This window comes from Macrosteles quadrilineatus, unplaced genomic scaffold (genome assembly GCF_028750875.1).
Source record: "Macrosteles quadrilineatus isolate MER2022 unplaced genomic scaffold, UCM_ALF_1.0 Scaffold_2__2_contigs__length_208266976, whole genome shotgun sequence".
NCBI lineage: Eukaryota > Metazoa > Arthropoda > Insecta > Hemiptera > Cicadellidae > Macrosteles > Macrosteles quadrilineatus.
In genome coordinates this window covers 145,547,548-145,566,391 of record NW_026542595.1, presented here as the reverse complement: position 1 = coordinate 145,566,391, position 18,844 = coordinate 145,547,548, and the positions used below count along the sequence as shown (strand labels likewise).

The following is an 18,844-nucleotide window of genomic DNA, read 5'->3' as shown; positions in this document are numbered from 1 at the left end:
TTGTAGCAGGAGGACCTTCTGAACCTGTGGGGAGTGACCCCAAAGCCTGGTTCCATACACAACGTGTGACTGAAAAAAAAAAGAGAAAAATGCTAGTCTCACAAAGTCAGGAGGCAATTCAGATGTTTATTTCTTAGTTATCGTTGGACTGTGAGCAAATCTAAATGTAGATGGACGAAAAATATTTTCTCAATCATAATATCAATTATATAACTTTTTAAGATGGGGACACTTCTATGTGCGTATTTTAACCCAAATATGAGTGTAGGATGAGTGGTCTTGGCCAACATGTTCCTTAGATACAGCTGTTAATAGCCTATACAGCCAATGGCAACGATGGGACCTACGGTTTATAGTGGAATCCGAACCAAATATTCCCTCGTAATCAAAGAATCAGTCTAATTATTAGGATAGTACTGCAGATAGTCGTAGTACAGACTAGTTAATCCACACCAGGGAGCATTACATCCACAGTGCATGTCTATAAATATTACATTTGCCACAAATTTCATCAGCGTAAAATGTACAACTTAAATATGCTTTGTACGTTAAACACTTGTACTAGTACTATAACAAACAATTAATTATCTTACACTAAGACAAATAATTGTCATATACAATGGAAGGCTTCACAATAGAGCTTGGGCCTTGTTTGGTTTGGTAAAATAAATATTTATATAATATCAGATTATCAGATTATTACATTCGACATTCATTCGGTTTTCTTTATTATTAAAATGAAAACATCATAACATCAATGTCTATTATTTTTTAATTAAGGTTAACGACATAGTCACGTTTCTTAAATAAATTATCTACTTTTATGTATAGCTCTAAATTGTCGGTTTATAAAGAACTAGCAGTAATAAGGAATTAATAAAACTCAGTAACTCAGTAACAATACATATTGTATAAATTGATATAATTTAACTGGTTGAAAAGTCATGAAAAATTTTATACGAAGATCACTTTTATACTAGTACAATATATGTGTTAGTGGTAAACGGGTGTAAGGTAGTACAAAGTAGTATACATAGTAAAAAAAGTAATTGCAAACATATTTTATTATTTAAGGGAATTAGGTCTCGTTTAATTACATTGATTCATGACTATTTCAACTTTTTCAATTTTTCTCGGATTTTAAGTAAACATACCTGCTTTATCTATCGGCCTAGTTTCATGTGTCCATGTATCTATGTGGATCATACTCTTATAAAACCTAACACAAAACCTAAGATCATTGAATAAATAAATAAATAAAACTTAAATAGGTAAGTTATAAAATTACTATGGTAATAAAACAAATTTTGATTCATGTTGTCAAAGAGCATGAAAATGTTTTGAGGAATATTTGCTTAACACGTTTATGTCAAGTTATATTTCATTTTTATTTTTATTATCTGTTACACATTATGTAGACTTATCCAATTAAAAGTTATCTTTTATTTTAGGGAACATATTGGGTAAATATGGCTTTCATATGCATGATTTTACTAAACATTTATGTAAAAAATAAGCATTATGAAAATAGTTTACTTAATTAATGCATTTTAGTATAACGGTAAAGCGTTATTCTGTTGTTTAATACTTGATCAAATGTCCATCATTACGATACGCAATTAAAACTTGATCTTAAGATAGCGGAACGAGTTCCTCCAATTATTACAGTTCCAGCTTGAGTTCATTTTAACTTGTAATTGCACTAAGACTAAAGGAGTTGTATGGCACAGTTGTTAAAACTACTGTACAACTTTACAATGTTATAACGTGTAATACTGTACTAGTAAAATATTGATGTTCACAAAGTATTTAATTTTATCTTAAGTAATTTAAATACATTAATTTATAATAAAATTAATCTTATTGACATAAAGTACACCTTATTTAAAATTGCCATAGGAAATTTCTAACATAGTTCGGTAAACTGGCAAGTATATTCCAGTTAGTGTTACTTTTAACATGAACCAACTGTAAAATTAAATTAAAATATATTAAATTGACTAGTTATGTAAAAATTATAGGTTAAACAAAATACACTTTAATCAACCTTCTATTTAAGTTGCACAAAAAACAGCCGAGAAACCTAGTGTTGTAGCTAACGATAAAATTATTAACAAAGTATTGGAGATGCGTTTGTTTATTAAGGTGGGTTCGGATACATCGGGATATAATATGACACCTAGGAAAAAATACATTGGCATTTCATGGGATTTTATGCCGAAGCTTTCTGGAAAGAAGTGACACCTTCTAACTACCCGACCAGTAGTGCCTTGATTCGCTGATGGATTAGGCAAGAGAGTTTATGTAGGTGTTAACGTCATATAGTTCATCACATTCATTCATGATGTAAGCATATTTATAAACGTAAAGTTGTGGTAGGGCTTGGTGCATTGATTGTAGTGTGATTACAAAATAAAATAATCATAACACTTCTGCAATATCCTGGACTCTTACAACACAAATTGTGAGTATATATCACACGCATACAAGGTAACCAACCGGAAATTAACACCATACATGCGTGGAATTAGGAAGCGTCTGCATTACACTGACCAACATACAGAGTTATGTGACTGAAGATGTATAAAACCCACCAGACTCTAGGTACCAGACACACTCGTCTGTAGACATCAGCGGAGATGAAGCGTCTTCTAGTCTTGTTGTTGGTGACTGCTGTCTTCGCTGAGGAGAAGAAGATAGAAGAGGAGAAAGAAGAGAAGAAACATGACAAGAGAGGAATAGAAGACTTCGGTGGTCACGAGTTCAGTGGTGGAGACTTCGGTGGACACGATTATGGAGGCCATGACTTCAGCAATCATCACCACCACGAGGTGAAGACTATCACGATAGAGAAGGAGGTGAAGGTGCCGTACCCGGTCCACGTGGAGAAGGAGGTACCGTACCCTGTCAAGGTGCACGTCGAGAGGCCGGTCCCCTACCCTGTGGAGAAACCTTACCCGGTGACTGTGGAGAAGAAAGTGCCTTACCCGGTCAAGGAGTACATCCCTAAACCTTACCCTGTCGAGAAGAAGATTCCTTACCCCGTGAAGGTAACTGTAGAGAGGCCGGTGCCCGTGCATATCCCCAAGCCTTACCCCGTCTACGTAGAGAAGAAGGTGCCCTACCCTGTAGAGAAACACATCCCTTACCCGGTCAAGGTGCATGTCCCCCGGCCTGTCCCCTATCACGTTCCTGTTGTCAAACACGTGCCTTACCCCGTCGAGAAGAAAGTTCCTTATCCCGTCAAGGTGCCAGTTGAGAAGCCAGTCCCCTACCCTGTGGAGAAACCTTACCCCGTCTACGTAGAGAAGAAGATTCCCTACCCTGTGGAGAAGGAGGTGCCGTATCCAGTCAAGGTTCCGGTTCACATCCCGGTCCATGTCTACGAGCATCATGAGCATGAGGAACATCACTTTGGAGAACATAATTTTAAAGGAGAGGCACATGGTCACAACAGTTTTCACTTTGGAGGCTATGAACTATAAATAGTATTGAAGACATTGTAAATAATGAAAATGTAATCACGTATTTTGTACAGTTTGTATATATTAAATTGCCTTTAGGAATTAATTAATAAAATTTCACTCTTGATAACTGGTGTAATAAATTGAGTTACCGAATATCCTCCAATTACCTATTGTACTCTACGCGTCTTACAGCGGTGCCCAAAATACAGCAGACTGTGAATAGATGTACAGCAAATGTTTAGGTAAATATATTTTTAATCTCCCTATCATAATATACACGTATACACAGATTATTTTTCATAACGCCGGTCTTAATTTATTTATCTGCAATCACTCACTAATATTTTCAAACTACAAATTACTTACGCAGTTTGCATCCTATATTTAGAGAATGATAGGTGTGATATCTCAGTTAAATGTTCAAAGCAAGTAGGTAATAGCATTGACTATTGGATACAGAAGGTAATAGACATACTAGAGATTTTTTTATATAAAAACTATTCAAAAGTAAACATTCACCTCGAGTTGTTTGCTCATCCATGTTGCATCATATCTCTACTGAAGCACTTTGTGCATTTTGTTCATGACTGAATGTTGAAGTTAAACTTTTTTTCTTTTCCAGGAACATTCGCTAAAGATTAATTTATTTTGTTGTTTTTGGAGGCATATTAACGTACATTTTCAATTGACAGAATCGAGCACAATAAGTTTACTTTTCATGTTATATTAGGCTTCTTGGACATTTTATAATATGCATGAAAATGGTGGGAAGGTAACTTATTACAAAGGTTAAATGAAACGATCATAAAAACTTACCTAAGTCCCTTTACTCGAGATGTAAATGCTGCTTTTACTACCTAAGTTGACATAGTTTTGATATTCATACTTCATAGAATAATGTGATTACTCTGATTATTTACATAGTAACTAACTCCATTACAAAGAATGCTCTTTAAAAGTTAATATTTTGAGAGAAGTACTTAAGGATGCTAGTAGCTTTTCTCTTAGAAAGAACCAAATGTAGTAACATTACAACATTCTAATAGAAGCTTGAACTAAATGAAAAAGATGTTATGGGAAAATTGTGCTTTCAAGTGGACTGACGAATAAAGGTGATTATAACACAAAGCGAAGAGGGAAGCTTCTGGAATGATTCCAACATGGAATAACTATGGACTCCTGGAGTATCCTAAGTGGTCTTGACAGTCTGGAACTTATCAATATAAGGAACTATTTATTGAAACTTGGTTTCCAGCATCAACCTACAACAAGTTCCTCTATTGACCTTTAAGAGACGTGAGGAGAAGGATGACTCAAACGTCTTATGGGTATCATGATTCATCAAATATATAGTATAAAATACGATACACATTATGGAGGAGTTACAAGAATGATATTATATTATTTTAGGATGTTAATTATAACATATTTTTCAGGAAGGTTGTGTTGGGTGATTATACAAAAAAAACTAACTATCCTGAAAAATATAACTATCCTGTTCTAGCTACCTATCCTGTATTATAAGGGTGTTTCAAAAAGAATCATCCGATTTTATACGTTTATAATTTCAAAACTAATGTTCATATGGCCATTAGATAAATTTTATGTCAAAGGATAGCTAATAAAGATTTTTTTTACATACCAACAGGACGGTACCCCATCATACTGGAATCTGCGATGGAGAGAATTTTTTTTTATAGTAGGATTTTTAAAAGATAGATCGACCGTCCTTGACCAACCAATTCTCGTTACGTCCTGGCCTCCAAGGTCACCGGACCTCACTGTATGTGATTTATGTATAGGTGTTTGTAAAAGACACTGTTTCTATCCATCTAACATCTTTAATCTTGGTTTGTTGGCTACTCATAACATAAATAAAATTATACACAATTTACTACAAAAAATGTGGAGGTATATTTCGAGTTTACCTATCTTCAGCCTCTGGTAACAACATATCAACCTCTAACAACATTGATTAAGCTGAAGAACCACTAGAGCAGTTGGAAATATCACTCAAGACATGCTTGCTAAGGTGTGGGACGAACTCGAGTATGGCCTCTAGACATGATGAACAAAAAAAAGAAAGAAAAAAGGGTCATGTTGAGCATTTAAATGGTATAGTATGTATACCAGTTATCGTTATCATTGAATTTAAAATTAACTAAATGTCCATATGCTCATAAGTTTTGAAATTAAAAACCTATAAAATCAGTTGATTCTTTTTGAAACACCCTCTATTTATAAAAAAAAGTTGATATAAAGTAATATGAAATCACTAGAAATCGCTCTCAAACTCAAACTGGCTATGAAATATTGCCTCCTTTGAGATAACTGTTTGGCTTTGGGACTGGCGACAAAGAGATTCCAAACAATACACGTTTGGTTTTGTTTGGAATGGAACCTTCCCTGGAAACCCTTTTTCATCTATATAATAATATTGCAGCCACTTAAACATCCATTGCAGTTTCTGTATCGTATATGCTAAAAATATACTTTAAGATCGTCAAAACTAGCATCTACAAATTATAATTATGAATATGTACAATGAAAATATAATTTAAAAGTTCAAACTCAGCGATAAATGACTAAAATATTTAATATTATGAGGATAATCTATTATACGTTTTTAAATCTGCGAGTTGTAGAATAATAGTGGAAGTTTATTATTTACAAATACTGTATAGTATAACGAAAAACTATATAAATCTTGAATTACGAACATCAATATTCCATTCCATTTTATTATTAATAATAATAAGTTTTAGGAATTTCGATAAAGGAAATTTATATACGCTATTTATCAATGCCACTACATTTTAAGTAGGTTTTCGGTAGATCATATAACAAAATAATACAAATTAGTGTATTTTTTAAAGAAGAAGTTAAGTTTTTGCCAAACAAATATTCTGTAAACACACCTTCCCTTAACAATTTCGGTTTTTACACTAAGCGATAATCTTTTTCACCTTCATTTTAAAATAGGTTAAACAAGACCAACTGCAATAACTAAATATTTGCTAATGTAAGTAACTACAGAATATTTATTGTTTTACATCTTTTATTATAACCTCAAGTTATACGGCTTTGGAGATTGGAAGGCTACGTTTGACAAAGCAGACAACTTAATGAAGTCCAATTCAAACTTAACTCTTAGGTTCCAATTTATGTTCTGACAAAATTGTCAGAACAGACAGAACTTCTTGGACCATTACAAATCATAGGCTATAGTTAGTTGTGATGGAAATCAAAAATATTTTAAAGCAATCGGTCAAAACATGTTTTTTAATGGGTCGTTTAAACACTTTGTATTGAAGTACTGCCAGTTTTAAATGTATTTTGGTGGTTTATTTGCATGTATTTTGGTAAACATATAGCACTTCTTGATATACTTGGTTAGTCTTTTTGATAACTGGCTATCCAATTGACTGTAAACATCCGTTATGCTTACTAGTGTTTTGGGTTGTTTGTGTGAGTATGTTAACACTCTGTTTTAATGACACAAAAAGCACACGGAGTTCCAAAGCAGAAGACAGGCTTAGATATTTGCATGTCGAAGTGTAGAAGCATAACTAACTGCCCGATTTGTCAATCACTCTTCTTTGCTTGTACTGTATTGACAACATAAATATTTTAGTTTTGTATTAATAGGTGAGTGATTTGGTTACAAATAGTTGTTTAAAACTTTTGTTATTTTTCTACTAAAAAGCCCATTTAAGAGGAGCTTCATCAACGGTTTCACCTAGGCTACACAATATAATTTTTGTTTGTTTATAATATGTTTCCATTCGGCGTTTGTATAGTAATAAAGTTTGTAATTAAACATCCGTAGCGAAACTTATGTGATCTTTGAACCAAAAATTTGAATTTTTATTGTTAACAAATATATAATCATCCTGAATTTTTATTTTTAGGCTGATTCCTCTCTTTTATGGAACGCTTTCATTAGAACATCGAAAATATGAATTGATCATACACGAAATATCATTCGTAAATCAACTAACTCACCTAAAACTTTTTGAGCATAAAACTTATATCCCAAGAACTTAAGAAAAGTTTTTTTAGGTACCTGAATATTGATGTATGAAACTCGACGTTTAAGTAAAATGGTAGATCTTTACCTTATATCAACAGAAACATTACCTATGCTATTCAGACAATCGGGAGTAACACACAATGGTGAGGGATGGATGCATTACAGAGTGTCACGTGTAACGTAATGCCTATGATTTGATGTTGGCTTCTTGTCTCACTGTCTTTGAATAACCCAACACTAGTGAACTTTTACAATGGATAGCATGTTTCGCTTGTTAGACACACACTACTTTTGTAACTGATACGCAGGATTATTGTTATATATAGTTTACTATTGTATGGTCGGTAGATAGTTTTAAAGTAAAAATATTAGGTAACAGAATTATTGTTTGTTAAAATATTTCAGCATATAAATGGATACTCGCCTTTGGCTCGCTGGGGGCTCCGCCCCCAGGCCCCCTACCTGTTAGTCGTCATTTGTAGATTAGAGTTTAGTTTGTACAATGCAGTAAGTGAAACAGTCAATATTAGTTATATAAAAACAATTTTACGAATATATTACAAGAGGTTGGCACGTCAATTTCAAGCTCCAACTTAAAGAAACCTTTAAACAAATTTTATTTTAAAGTTGCTGAAAGAGAGTATGTTAGTAAAGTATTTTTACAACTGAGTTTTTGGTCAAACGAAGTGATAATACAATTGGGTTTGTAATAGCGAAAATCGATATAGAAGTAATAACCATCTCACGAACATTTTATAGTAGATTGATAAGTTTAATAGTAAAGTATTAAATAGTATTATTATGAAGTAAATAGATTATAGTAAATATTCATGTATATATTTATGAAAATAGATGAAGTTATTTTTGTTTCCCTGTCGGTTAGCCACAAACTGTATGGCATATCCAGTTCCGCCACGAGGAGGCCAGGAAACGTCGGAACCATATTTACAATTACTTATAAATGTTCAAGTTAGTAAACTTTTTTATAAGATGAGTAGATTGATTAGTATGTTGATTGATAATTGAATACGTTGATAATAGTAAATAGTAAAGTATCATATTAAATAAATAGATTATAGTAGATTGACGTAGACGATATAGACAGAGCGTCCAAACATTGCTCCGCTGCGCAGGTCTCGGAGAAGTTCCAGAAGTTTGATCCTAAAAACTCTGCAAGCAGTGCTAGGGTCACTGCGAGTACCTCCACGAGGGCAAGCTTTCTTGTTTTCCTCCCAAGTCGCGTTGTACGTAAACGTCAAAAAGAAAGTGGGGGAACCCAGGTGCGATACGATTGCCATAGCGTCTTCGTATTTTACTTTCATGTACCTGGGCCCCCCGGTGAACGAACTTGGGAGGTAGACTTTTCCTGCCTGCACCCCACCCTCGCCTTGGACGGTTTCATCACGAGCGATGTCGTTCAAGACCTGCTGTGCATTCCGAATCTCGTCAACTGGCCCCACCCGCAAGGCACTATCGGTGTTCTTCAGCTGCGTAAACTTAATATAACGCAGTTTCTCCTCCTCGTACCTCGCGAACATCTCAACCTGCCAAGCTTGTGAGAGACGGCCTAGGTGAGAGAAGCGAGGTTCCGAAAGTAGGAGGCACCGCGAGTACTTAAATTGAGTCAGCTTAGCACCCTTGTTGTCAAGACGACCAACGTGCCATCCCACAGTGCCTTGTGGGTAGAGTAGGGGATATTGGAAAGGTTCCATAAGGGGATGTAAAAGGTCAATAAACGTAGGTCTGTCGGAGCCGCATTTCCATATTGTCAGTCTCCGGGGCTCAGTGTCGTTTTCATCATTGCTAAGCACGGCGTGCACCTCAACTCCTGTTTGCCGATCGCCGAGAACAGGGCCATGGGTAGACCTGCTTGTTATCTCAAATGCCAAGTGAGCATTTACAGAAGGCTCGTTGCTCAATCGACGGTAGTGCTCAATGTAAGGATTTTCCCTTGACAGGAAATCAGCAATACCGTCGATGATCTCGGCATCAAGCGATCTACCCATCGCAATGTTACGGCGCTCTTCACCATCGTCAATATACAGGCGGGACCGATTCACAAACTGAACGTTCCACTGAATTTCGGAGGTCCGCCATTTTGGATTTTTGGAGGGGTTAAAATTTGAAAATGGTAATTTTGCAAATTTCACCGTTAATTATGACCCATACTACGTTACTGCCAAATTTGAAGTCTCTATCACGTTTTTTAAACCGTTCAGATGAGCACACCAAAGTCCGCCACTTTTAATGTTTCAACGATCCATAAGAATAACATTAGGCTCAAAAAAGTGGTAAAAAACCTTCAAATTTTGAGATTAAAACTAAGTTTTTGTGGTCAATGAGTAAAGTTACGAAAAAACATGCAATGTGTAAAATTTAAAGTTAACTAAGTAAAATACAAAGCATTAATAATATTTAAAAAAAAAATTATTTAGGTATGAAAACATAGCGAAAACCAAGAAAAATTTGAAAGAAAAATGCCGAATTTAAATGAAATGAAATGAAAGTAGGGCGTTTTTTGAAGATGAAGGAGTGCGATTTTCGGAAAACGCCAAAGAGGGTTTTGTAGAAAATTTAACTCCCGTTCATGAAAATTCTTTCAAATCTTTTCTAGCTCTTATCGTTTTCGAGCTATAGCCCTTAGAACAAAACATGTTTTGTCGTTTTCAGAGGTCCGCCATTTTGGATTTTTAGGGTGGTTAAAATTTGAAAATTTGAGTTTTGCAAATTTCACCGGTAATGTAAGATCCCATACTACAATACTACCAAGTTTCAAGTCTCTAGCACGTTTCTAAGTAGTTCAGATGAGCATACCAAAGTCGGAATTTTTCAATGTTATTTCCCATAAGAATAACATTGGGGGGGTTAAAATAAAAAATACAACTTTTTAGAATTTTCCCGGTGGTTTGGGCCCAAGACCTAAAAGCGTGCCAAATTTCAACTCCTAAAACTAAGTTTTTGTGGTCAAGGAGTAAAGTTACGAAAAAACATGCAATGTGTAAAATTTAAAGTTAACTAAGTAAAATACAAAGCATTAATAATATTTGAAAAAAAAATTATTTAGGTATGAAAATATAGCGAAAACCAAGAAAAATTTGAAAGAAAAATGCCGAATTATGAAAGTAGGGCGTTTTTTGAAGATGAAGGAGTGCGATTTTCGGAAAACGCCGAAGAGGGTTTTGTAGAAAATTTAACTCCCGTTCATGAAAATTCTTTCAAATCTTTTCTAGCTCTTATGGTTTTCGAGCTATAGCCCTTAGAAAAAAACATGTTTTGTCGTTTTCAGAGGTCCGCCATTTTGGATTTTTAGGGTGGTTAAAATTTGAAAATTTGAGTTTTGCAAATTTCACCGGTAATGTAAGATCCCATACTACAATACTACCAAGTTTCAAGTCTCTAGCACGTTTCTAAGTAGTTCAGATGAGCATACCAAAGTCGGAATTTTTCAATGTTATTTCCCATAAGAATAACATTGGGGGGGAAATTTTTAAATAAGAGGGGGTTAAAATAAAAAATACAACTTTTTAGAATTTTCCCGGTGGTTTGGGCCCAAGACCTAAAAGCGTGCCAAATTTCAACTCCCTAGCTCCTCTGGAAGTGCTCAAACATTAGTATCTTCCGTGAGTCGAGTTACATACGCGAGTGTATAGTATTTAGATATTGCAGAAGGAAATGAAAATAAAACTTACAGTTAGGTAAATATCTCCCCGCTGTGTTCTCTCATCCGAGAATCATCATATCACAGCACCATTCTGAACGTTGGTTCATTCTCTTTAGGAAAATGGTTGCTGTAGTTGTACACTCATAAAAAAAAATCTTAAACAGGATGTCAACTTAAGGTGTTAAAACAAAATATATTTTCTGCAAACAGTATGGTCTGACTGGCTTTACCGTGGAGTAATAAGTAAATGCTCCATAGCTAATAATATTAACGTCGAGTAATTATACTCTTCATAATTTTGGTGTACATAATTCATAAATTTATCTTCGTATGTATTTTTTTTTTTATTATTTAACAAACGTATCATTCACACTATATCCTTTATCCAAGTGGACTGAAGAGTAAAGGTGATAAGAAGAGCCAAGAGGGATGCTTCTGGAATGATTCCAACATGGAATAACTTCGAGAAACATACGGTTTACTCGAGCATCCCGAGTGGTTTGGGCAGTCTGTAGATTATCAATATCTGCGATTCTTTATTGAAACTTGGTCTCTCCCACAGCCCAATCGTTCCCAGTTCTTTTATATCTAACCTTTCGTTACCCTCTCGTTTAATGTGGACCTCTTAGTTTATTTAGACGAAAGGCAATTTTACTATTACGAAGAAATATCTATATTTTAGATACTCCTTGAATCTAATAAATAAAAACTCAGATAGTAGGTTGCATATAACATTGATTGACCATTGTTCTTTGACGGAACTATAAGTTATCATTGTTGTTATAAACTAAATGGTAAACAAATTCAAATCAGGAAAAGTGTAACATGTTGGTTTTAGCCAGAAGATGAAATGAATTTGAAATGCTTTATGATAAAGGCTTCAATCAAACAGATTGTATGATGTGGGCAGCTATATTTTATACATATTATGTTACGGTATATACGCATTTATCAGTTATCTCGTAATACATTTGATTCAAAATAATCAAGTATACGCAGCGTTTTGTATTTGTAAAATTGTTAAAAGAACCCATTCGATTACAAAGTGCCAACACAAATCGCAAAGTTTTAAGGCCACAATGTAAGCCTTCACATCAATGATCGTGAAGTTCTCCTTTAGACCTAACGTTAACTCAAATTCGAAGGAGAAGTAAGTTTAGAAGTTGACGATAACAATAATCCCTTTAACTCAAAGTATTTTGGATGCGGGTTGGGGTCAAATGAGAGGGTTTAGTCAAAGACTACGAGGGCGGATAAATTACTTTGAAGTTAAACTTAAATTTGATTTACCACTTTAGAAATTAATTAAGTATATGTGTGGTGTTACTAAATATTTTGCATACAAATACTTGAATACATACACAAAGTTTGGAAGAAAACTATAAGTCCGATTTTTCAGATATTTTAGTATGATTAGTTTTAAACATATGGACTTAATAAACGAAGACTAGTCAAGCTTGAACGTTAGAAATCAATACGATACTGTGGCATTATCCATCAGAAAAAAAGTGTGGCGAAATATTCTGGATAGTATTATAATAAGGAGAAAACTTCGCATAAACATCTTCTATTTCAAAAAGGACAAATTATTTTTAATTAAATTAAAATAAGACTAATACATCTCTTTCATGCGTTATTTACATTAACTTACAAGTTAAGTCTCGGAATAAAGTCAGGTTTCAAAAGGATTCAACAAAAATTAGTAGCAATTTGTAAGTTTAATGATTAATGAAAATTACCGCATTTTCTACAGAAATGGTTAGTCTCATAAGGGCAGTATTTTACGTTAATATTTTGCAAGTAAATAGGTGAAAATGGTTTTATTAGAGCCTAAAACGTAGCAGAACACCTTTAAGCACTCTATCAATTTATTATAAACTAACACTATATCCTGAGAGTGTAATTTTAATAAATAGCTTATACATTAATGTTAAATATGTTAGAAATATTATAAATAGGCTAATATTATTGGTTTGATAAGTAGTAGTTACTAAGGTAATTTTTATCGACAATTAGGCCTATCAGTTGTTTCAAAGTTTACAAAAGAACGATCAGTCTGGGATTTCAAAAACTTTCTTGTTTGAGCTCGAAGAAACTTTAAAATTTGAAGTAATTTGTCTGCATACTTTGTTATTGCTTCTGATTAGAAGGGATGATTCAAACTTTTCAAATCTATGATTTTGTGAGAAAACCCTCCTAACAGAGCAAATAAAATTGACCTTCACGTCAGTTTTCATGGAATAATAATTTCATTTTTATTTAAACAACTAAACGGTGAAATATAAACGGTTAGTTTTGCTTCCGTTTGGGTTCCCTCCGGCTGTCTTTTAGTTTCTAAAATGTTATTTTGATAAAAATAACATAATTAATTTTGATGTAACAAAAAATAAACTGAAACTATCTGTTATCGTATGAGCAGTAATGAAAATAAATAGTGTATGGACTTCATTTAGAAATAAATTATAAATTATCTTTCTGTCATTCAAGTTTATAGACAAAAATATGATCAAGTTAATGTACAGCCATTTACAGTATTGTAGTTGATGCCTATCTATACTTTTGCACTCTTTTACACATGACAGTACTAAGAGAAAGTAGTAAAACAAAAAAGCATACATTTTCTAAAACACAAAAAGTAATATAATAAGGTATTTCAATAAAAAAATAATATCCATACCATGATTAAAACGTTAATATTTCACAAATAAAAAAAATTATTTTCACGCTTGGTACCTTGAAACGGTAATATCAATTTAGAAGTCATTGTATATTTCTTAAATGATCGTTAACGTAAACCCCATTTATATTAGGATGTACGAGATTTCCTTTAAAAAGGGCACTAGCTTCAAATATTATTTTGAAACGCAAGTCAATGTTATATACAATGTCGGATAAAGCACCAGAGAAAAGAAAAATTACTATGAGTGCATATTAGCTGGGTTTAAACTAATGTTTATAAAATCATACAGGGTGAGTTTTAATTGTCCCCCCCCCCAACTTTTTTCTACATTTTTTCAAATATCAATCCCAGACCACTTCCAAACATTGTTGGGTAGTAAGTACTTCATTTTGACAAGGTGGCCATTTCCGGCCGCCATCTTGGATCGCCATATTGGATGCAAATTTTTTTTTTCAAATGTAAAGGTGGGGTTGTGACCCATTATTTCGAACTAAATTTTCACCGTGATTACCATGCCGCAAACCGTTTAAAAAAATCTTGATTCATTCTAAAGTTATGAGGGCTTTTTAAAACTTTATTTTTAGCCCATTTTAACATTGTGCATTTACAAACTAAGACCATAATCTCAAAATAGTGCTAGATAAAGATAAGTATACACTACCAGTAATTGTCGACCTATTTTCACTTGGTTATGACTGATGTATTTTTTTCGGCCGCCATCTTGGATCCGCCATTTTGAAATGTGATAAATTATTTTAAATATGAAGGGGGCGTTGTGACCCATCATTTCGAACTACTTTTTTAAGCTGAACTTAACTCCATGATCCGTTTTTCATTTTCATTTTTTGATTTTGAAATATTGACATTTTTAACAAAAAAATTTCAATATTTCATAAATAAAACTTGATAACAAAAAATGGATTGCGGCATTGTCTTCAGCTTTAAAAAGTAGTTCGAAATGATGGGTCACAACACCCCCTTCATATTTAAAATAATTTATCACATTTCAAAATGGCGGATCCAAGATGGCGGCCGAAAAAAATACATCAGTCATAACCAAGTGAAAATAGGTCGACAATTACTGGTAGTGTATACTTATCTTTATCTAGCACTATTTTGAGATTATGGTCTTAGTTTGTAAATGCACAATGTTAAAATGGGCTAAAAATAAAGTTTTAAAAAGCCCTCATAACTTTAGAATGAATCAAGATTTTTTTAAACGGTTTGCGGCATTGTAATCAGGGTAAAAATGTAGTTCGAAATAATGGGTCACAACCCCACCTTTACATTTGAAAAAAAAAATTTGCATCCAATATGGCGGATCCAAGATGGCGGCCGGAAATGGCCACCTTGTCAAAATGAAGTACTTACTACCCAACAATGTTTGGAAGTGGTCTGGGATTGATATTTGAAAAAATGTAGAAAAAAGTTGGGGGGGGGGACAATTAAAACTCACCCTGTATATACACAATTTTGTTAATATACTACGGAATGTTGAGATACGAAGCTTTAATTCATTTAACTACATATTTATTTATCTTCTTCTTTAGTACATCACATGTTAAACAATACTGTAAATAAGTTATATAAAACCTCAGACCACAATTCATTCCACGAAGCAAAGCACATTTCATATTCAGGACAAATTCATTCACCTCTCTTTCCTTTGATCCTAACCTCACCCCGCTTCACACTTTTCTCGCCCGCATTCAAACGCTTTTATCACCAAACTATTGTTTTATGGTTAAAACCGTATTCCAACTGTGTAATTCCTCGGTAAAAACATATTTCCACATTACTGCAAGGTACAGAGTAGGCTATTGTTTATTTTATATTAGTTATCGTAGTGTTTACATGGTTAGGTTGTTGATTTTGAATATAAATATTTGAAGTCTTCCACATTTTGTATACTATTTTACTTGTACTCTATGGTAGCTTTCGTTGGAGTTGCAGTAAAATGATCTTGATGTACTATTAAATTAAAATTGTTTGCCTTCGTTAAATAAGAGTGATCTTTTAATATAAAAGATTTTCTTAAGCTAAAATTGAGGATTAATTACAACTAACAACCAGATAGAGAACTACATTGTCTGAACATAATTTTTAAATAGCTCTATTAATTTTGTGTTCAACATTGTCTTCTAATTACACAATTATTGTAGAAAACATATGTATTTCAGATTCTACTATACTCTACTTTATACTTCGTATATGTAACTCCAATTGGAGTAAAATAAAAGCTATGCGTGCACTAAAATGTACAGTATATGGAAATGTATTACATGGAAGACGATTCCACACGGCTACTTAAAATATAAGAACATAGATCGAAGGTTAATGTTTAATACAAATTCATGTTTATGACTTCTGGAACGCATAATATATTGGTTCCTAATTTAAATGGGTTGTAGGTATCACTTCGTAGCTAAAAGTGGCAAAATAAATCATGGAGATAACATTTTTTTTCTCAATTACAGAAACAAATTTTAAATATATTATTAGAAAATTTGATTCAACCTAAATTAAAACTGATCAATGTGCATCCAAAATTAAATAGTTTTAATCATTCATAGAAGCATTGTCAGATATTAAACCCACGAGAAACTAATCCCCAAATGTTTCATCTCGCTGACATAAGGGAATGAGACATTGTTAAGTGCAAGAGCTGATGAAACATTTCTGTACAAAGCCATACATGTGCGTATCTTGGGGACGGGTTGTATGTCTTTGCTTAATACATGAGGAGAGTAATAACGTGGTATTGCATTTTCTAGAAGAGTAGTGAAACAAATAAAAAAGACAGTTTGAAATTATTTGTTCATGATTATTCCCAAACTTCTCATTACTGTACTGTGAAATTAGGTGACAATGACCCATTTGTCGTGGTTTTTTTTTTATAAATTGTGGTAAATTACGCATGTATACAAAACTGACATCAAACTTTCTGCTATTCGATAACACTAGAGACCACATGAACTAAAAATATTATAGCACAGATATTTTTGAAGTAAATTGGCCTAGATGCAAAAGATTTGAAAATAAACAAGCTGTATTTATTTGTTGGATAATAATTCCCCTTTTTATATTCATGGTTAGGTAAAACAACATCTGTTACATTTACTGTAGAAAAGAAAAAAAAATTTAACTTCGGGATGTTTAGTGCTGTAATAAATTATGTGTTTTTAGCGAATTTCCCTATAGGGAAGTATTTAGCGAATTTCCCTATAGGGAAGTAGCTATTACCGTAGGTGGCACGGTAAGACCTAGACCCGGGACCGATTTACTTTTTCATTTTGATGTCCCCAGAGGCCAAAAACACCATTTGTTCAATTTTTTATATATGTATATATATATAAGTCCGTGAACGCGATAACTTGAGTAATTTTTGTCCGATTTTGATGAAATTTGGTTTAAAGGTGTAAAGCAGGATAAACTTGAATGAGTTCGCGAACCAGCACGATCGGACCATGGGAAAGGGGCTTTATGGGGTAAAAATGGGTTTTTCTTACTTTTGACCCTCAAAACACAACATTTCCCGATTTCTCTTTAGACCTTTTTAAAGAGCTTAAAATAACAAATAATTTAGTATATAAAAGTATTTTTGTTCAATTATTAGTAACGAAGAAAATTAAAAAAATTGTAAATTTAAAATTCCCATGTTATTCTTATGGAGAATATTGTCAAATGTTGTAGTTTGCTTGTTTATGGATATATTTTGATCAAACTTGGCAAATTTATTTATTTTTTACTAAGCTATCAATATTTTACTCAAAAACACACTTTATTAGTTTCCTTGTAGCAGCAAACCTAGGTACTCGTTAAACCTAATGTTATTAAAATATATTTAACAGAAAATCAATTCAGACAAATGGAAATTCGCTTAGTCGGCAGGTTTGCTGCAGTGGGGGTATTATTTCATTGCAATGAACGGAATCGCAAGCTTATATATATAAATAAAATCTAGGTATGAAGGTAAACCTTTTATCCAAATATCCATATCACTTAAACTATATTGTCCTAAATGTGCCAGGGAGCCTGTCTTGTTCCAGATCTCGAACCTCCTTAGGTCCTTGGTTTCACAACTTTCATGTTCAACGTAAAGTTACTCTATTAATTGATTTTAATAGAAAAAGTAAGTAATTAACAAATCATATATTCACTTTTCTTAAATATTTCAAATGCTCCTGTTTTTAAGTGCAACATTTGCAATTGACACAACTCATAGAAGATTCAGATTTCTGAAATTTAATATTCGTTAAAGACTATAAGTTAATGTTAGTTTCTTTTGTTTTGAAATTTGCACTGATTATAGAAACTATTGAAAACTTTATATACAGAAACTGCAGTTTTAAATGTTTATTCAAAATCTAATTCCACCTCTACACGTCCACGTTTCAACGCCATTCTCGTCACGAACAAGCCAATTAGGTTTTCTCTCTGGTTACTCAACCTTGCAACGTCTGCAACCACAGCTTACAGAGACTACGTTTATTTCAACACAAAAGTTTTATGGTTAGACAAATTAGCATAACAAAGAATATTTTTATTTTAATAAAAACCATGTGTTAGTTTGAAGTTACAATAAACCACTATACAGGGTGTTTTTTTTTAAAACTTGCTTCTTTTTTATGTAAAAACTGCAATAGATAGATATATGCAGTTTGCGGGAATCGTCTATTGACGTAAGGACCAAAATTGTTGTGGATTGAATGTGAAGTTCCCATTCACCCCCTTTCTCCACCTACCCTTAACTTACAATTTTTTAAACTGCATGGTACCTCTTTTGACATATCAAATGTGATGGCATGAAGAAAAGAATGATGCAAACTAGAGATATCTACATCAAGCCTATCAAAAGTTATGGTAGTTCAAAGTTTGAATTTTTCACCCCCTTTTTTGAAGAAACAAAGGTTTTTTTAAACGGCTGTAGCTCGAAAACGGTAAGAGTTAGCAAAGATTTGAAACATTTTTACGGTCAAGAATTACATTTTCTACAAAACACT

The 18,844-nt window shown here is 33.2% G+C and overlaps 2 protein-coding genes across 2 annotated transcripts in view; both read left to right on the top strand.

The window, feature by feature from the left end:
• The window catches only part of LOC128984999 (uncharacterized), a 185,376-nt gene that overhangs the window by 43,270 nt on the left and 123,262 nt on the right, over positions 1-18,844 (top strand). The window lies entirely within an intron of this gene.
• Positions 2,640-3,493, top strand: LOC128985593 (uncharacterized). The gene has a single exon (XM_054405214.1). The coding sequence runs from the start codon at positions 2,640-2,642 to the stop codon at positions 3,483-3,485; it is 846 nt and encodes a 281-aa protein (XP_054261189.1). The 3' UTR covers positions 3,486-3,493.

Bases quoted from the DNA above. Each gene is read 5' to 3' on its own strand.
- LOC128985593 (XM_054405214.1), top strand. From the start codon at position 2,640: ATGAAGCGTCTTCTAGTCTTGTTGTTGGTGACTGCTGTCTTCGCTGAG.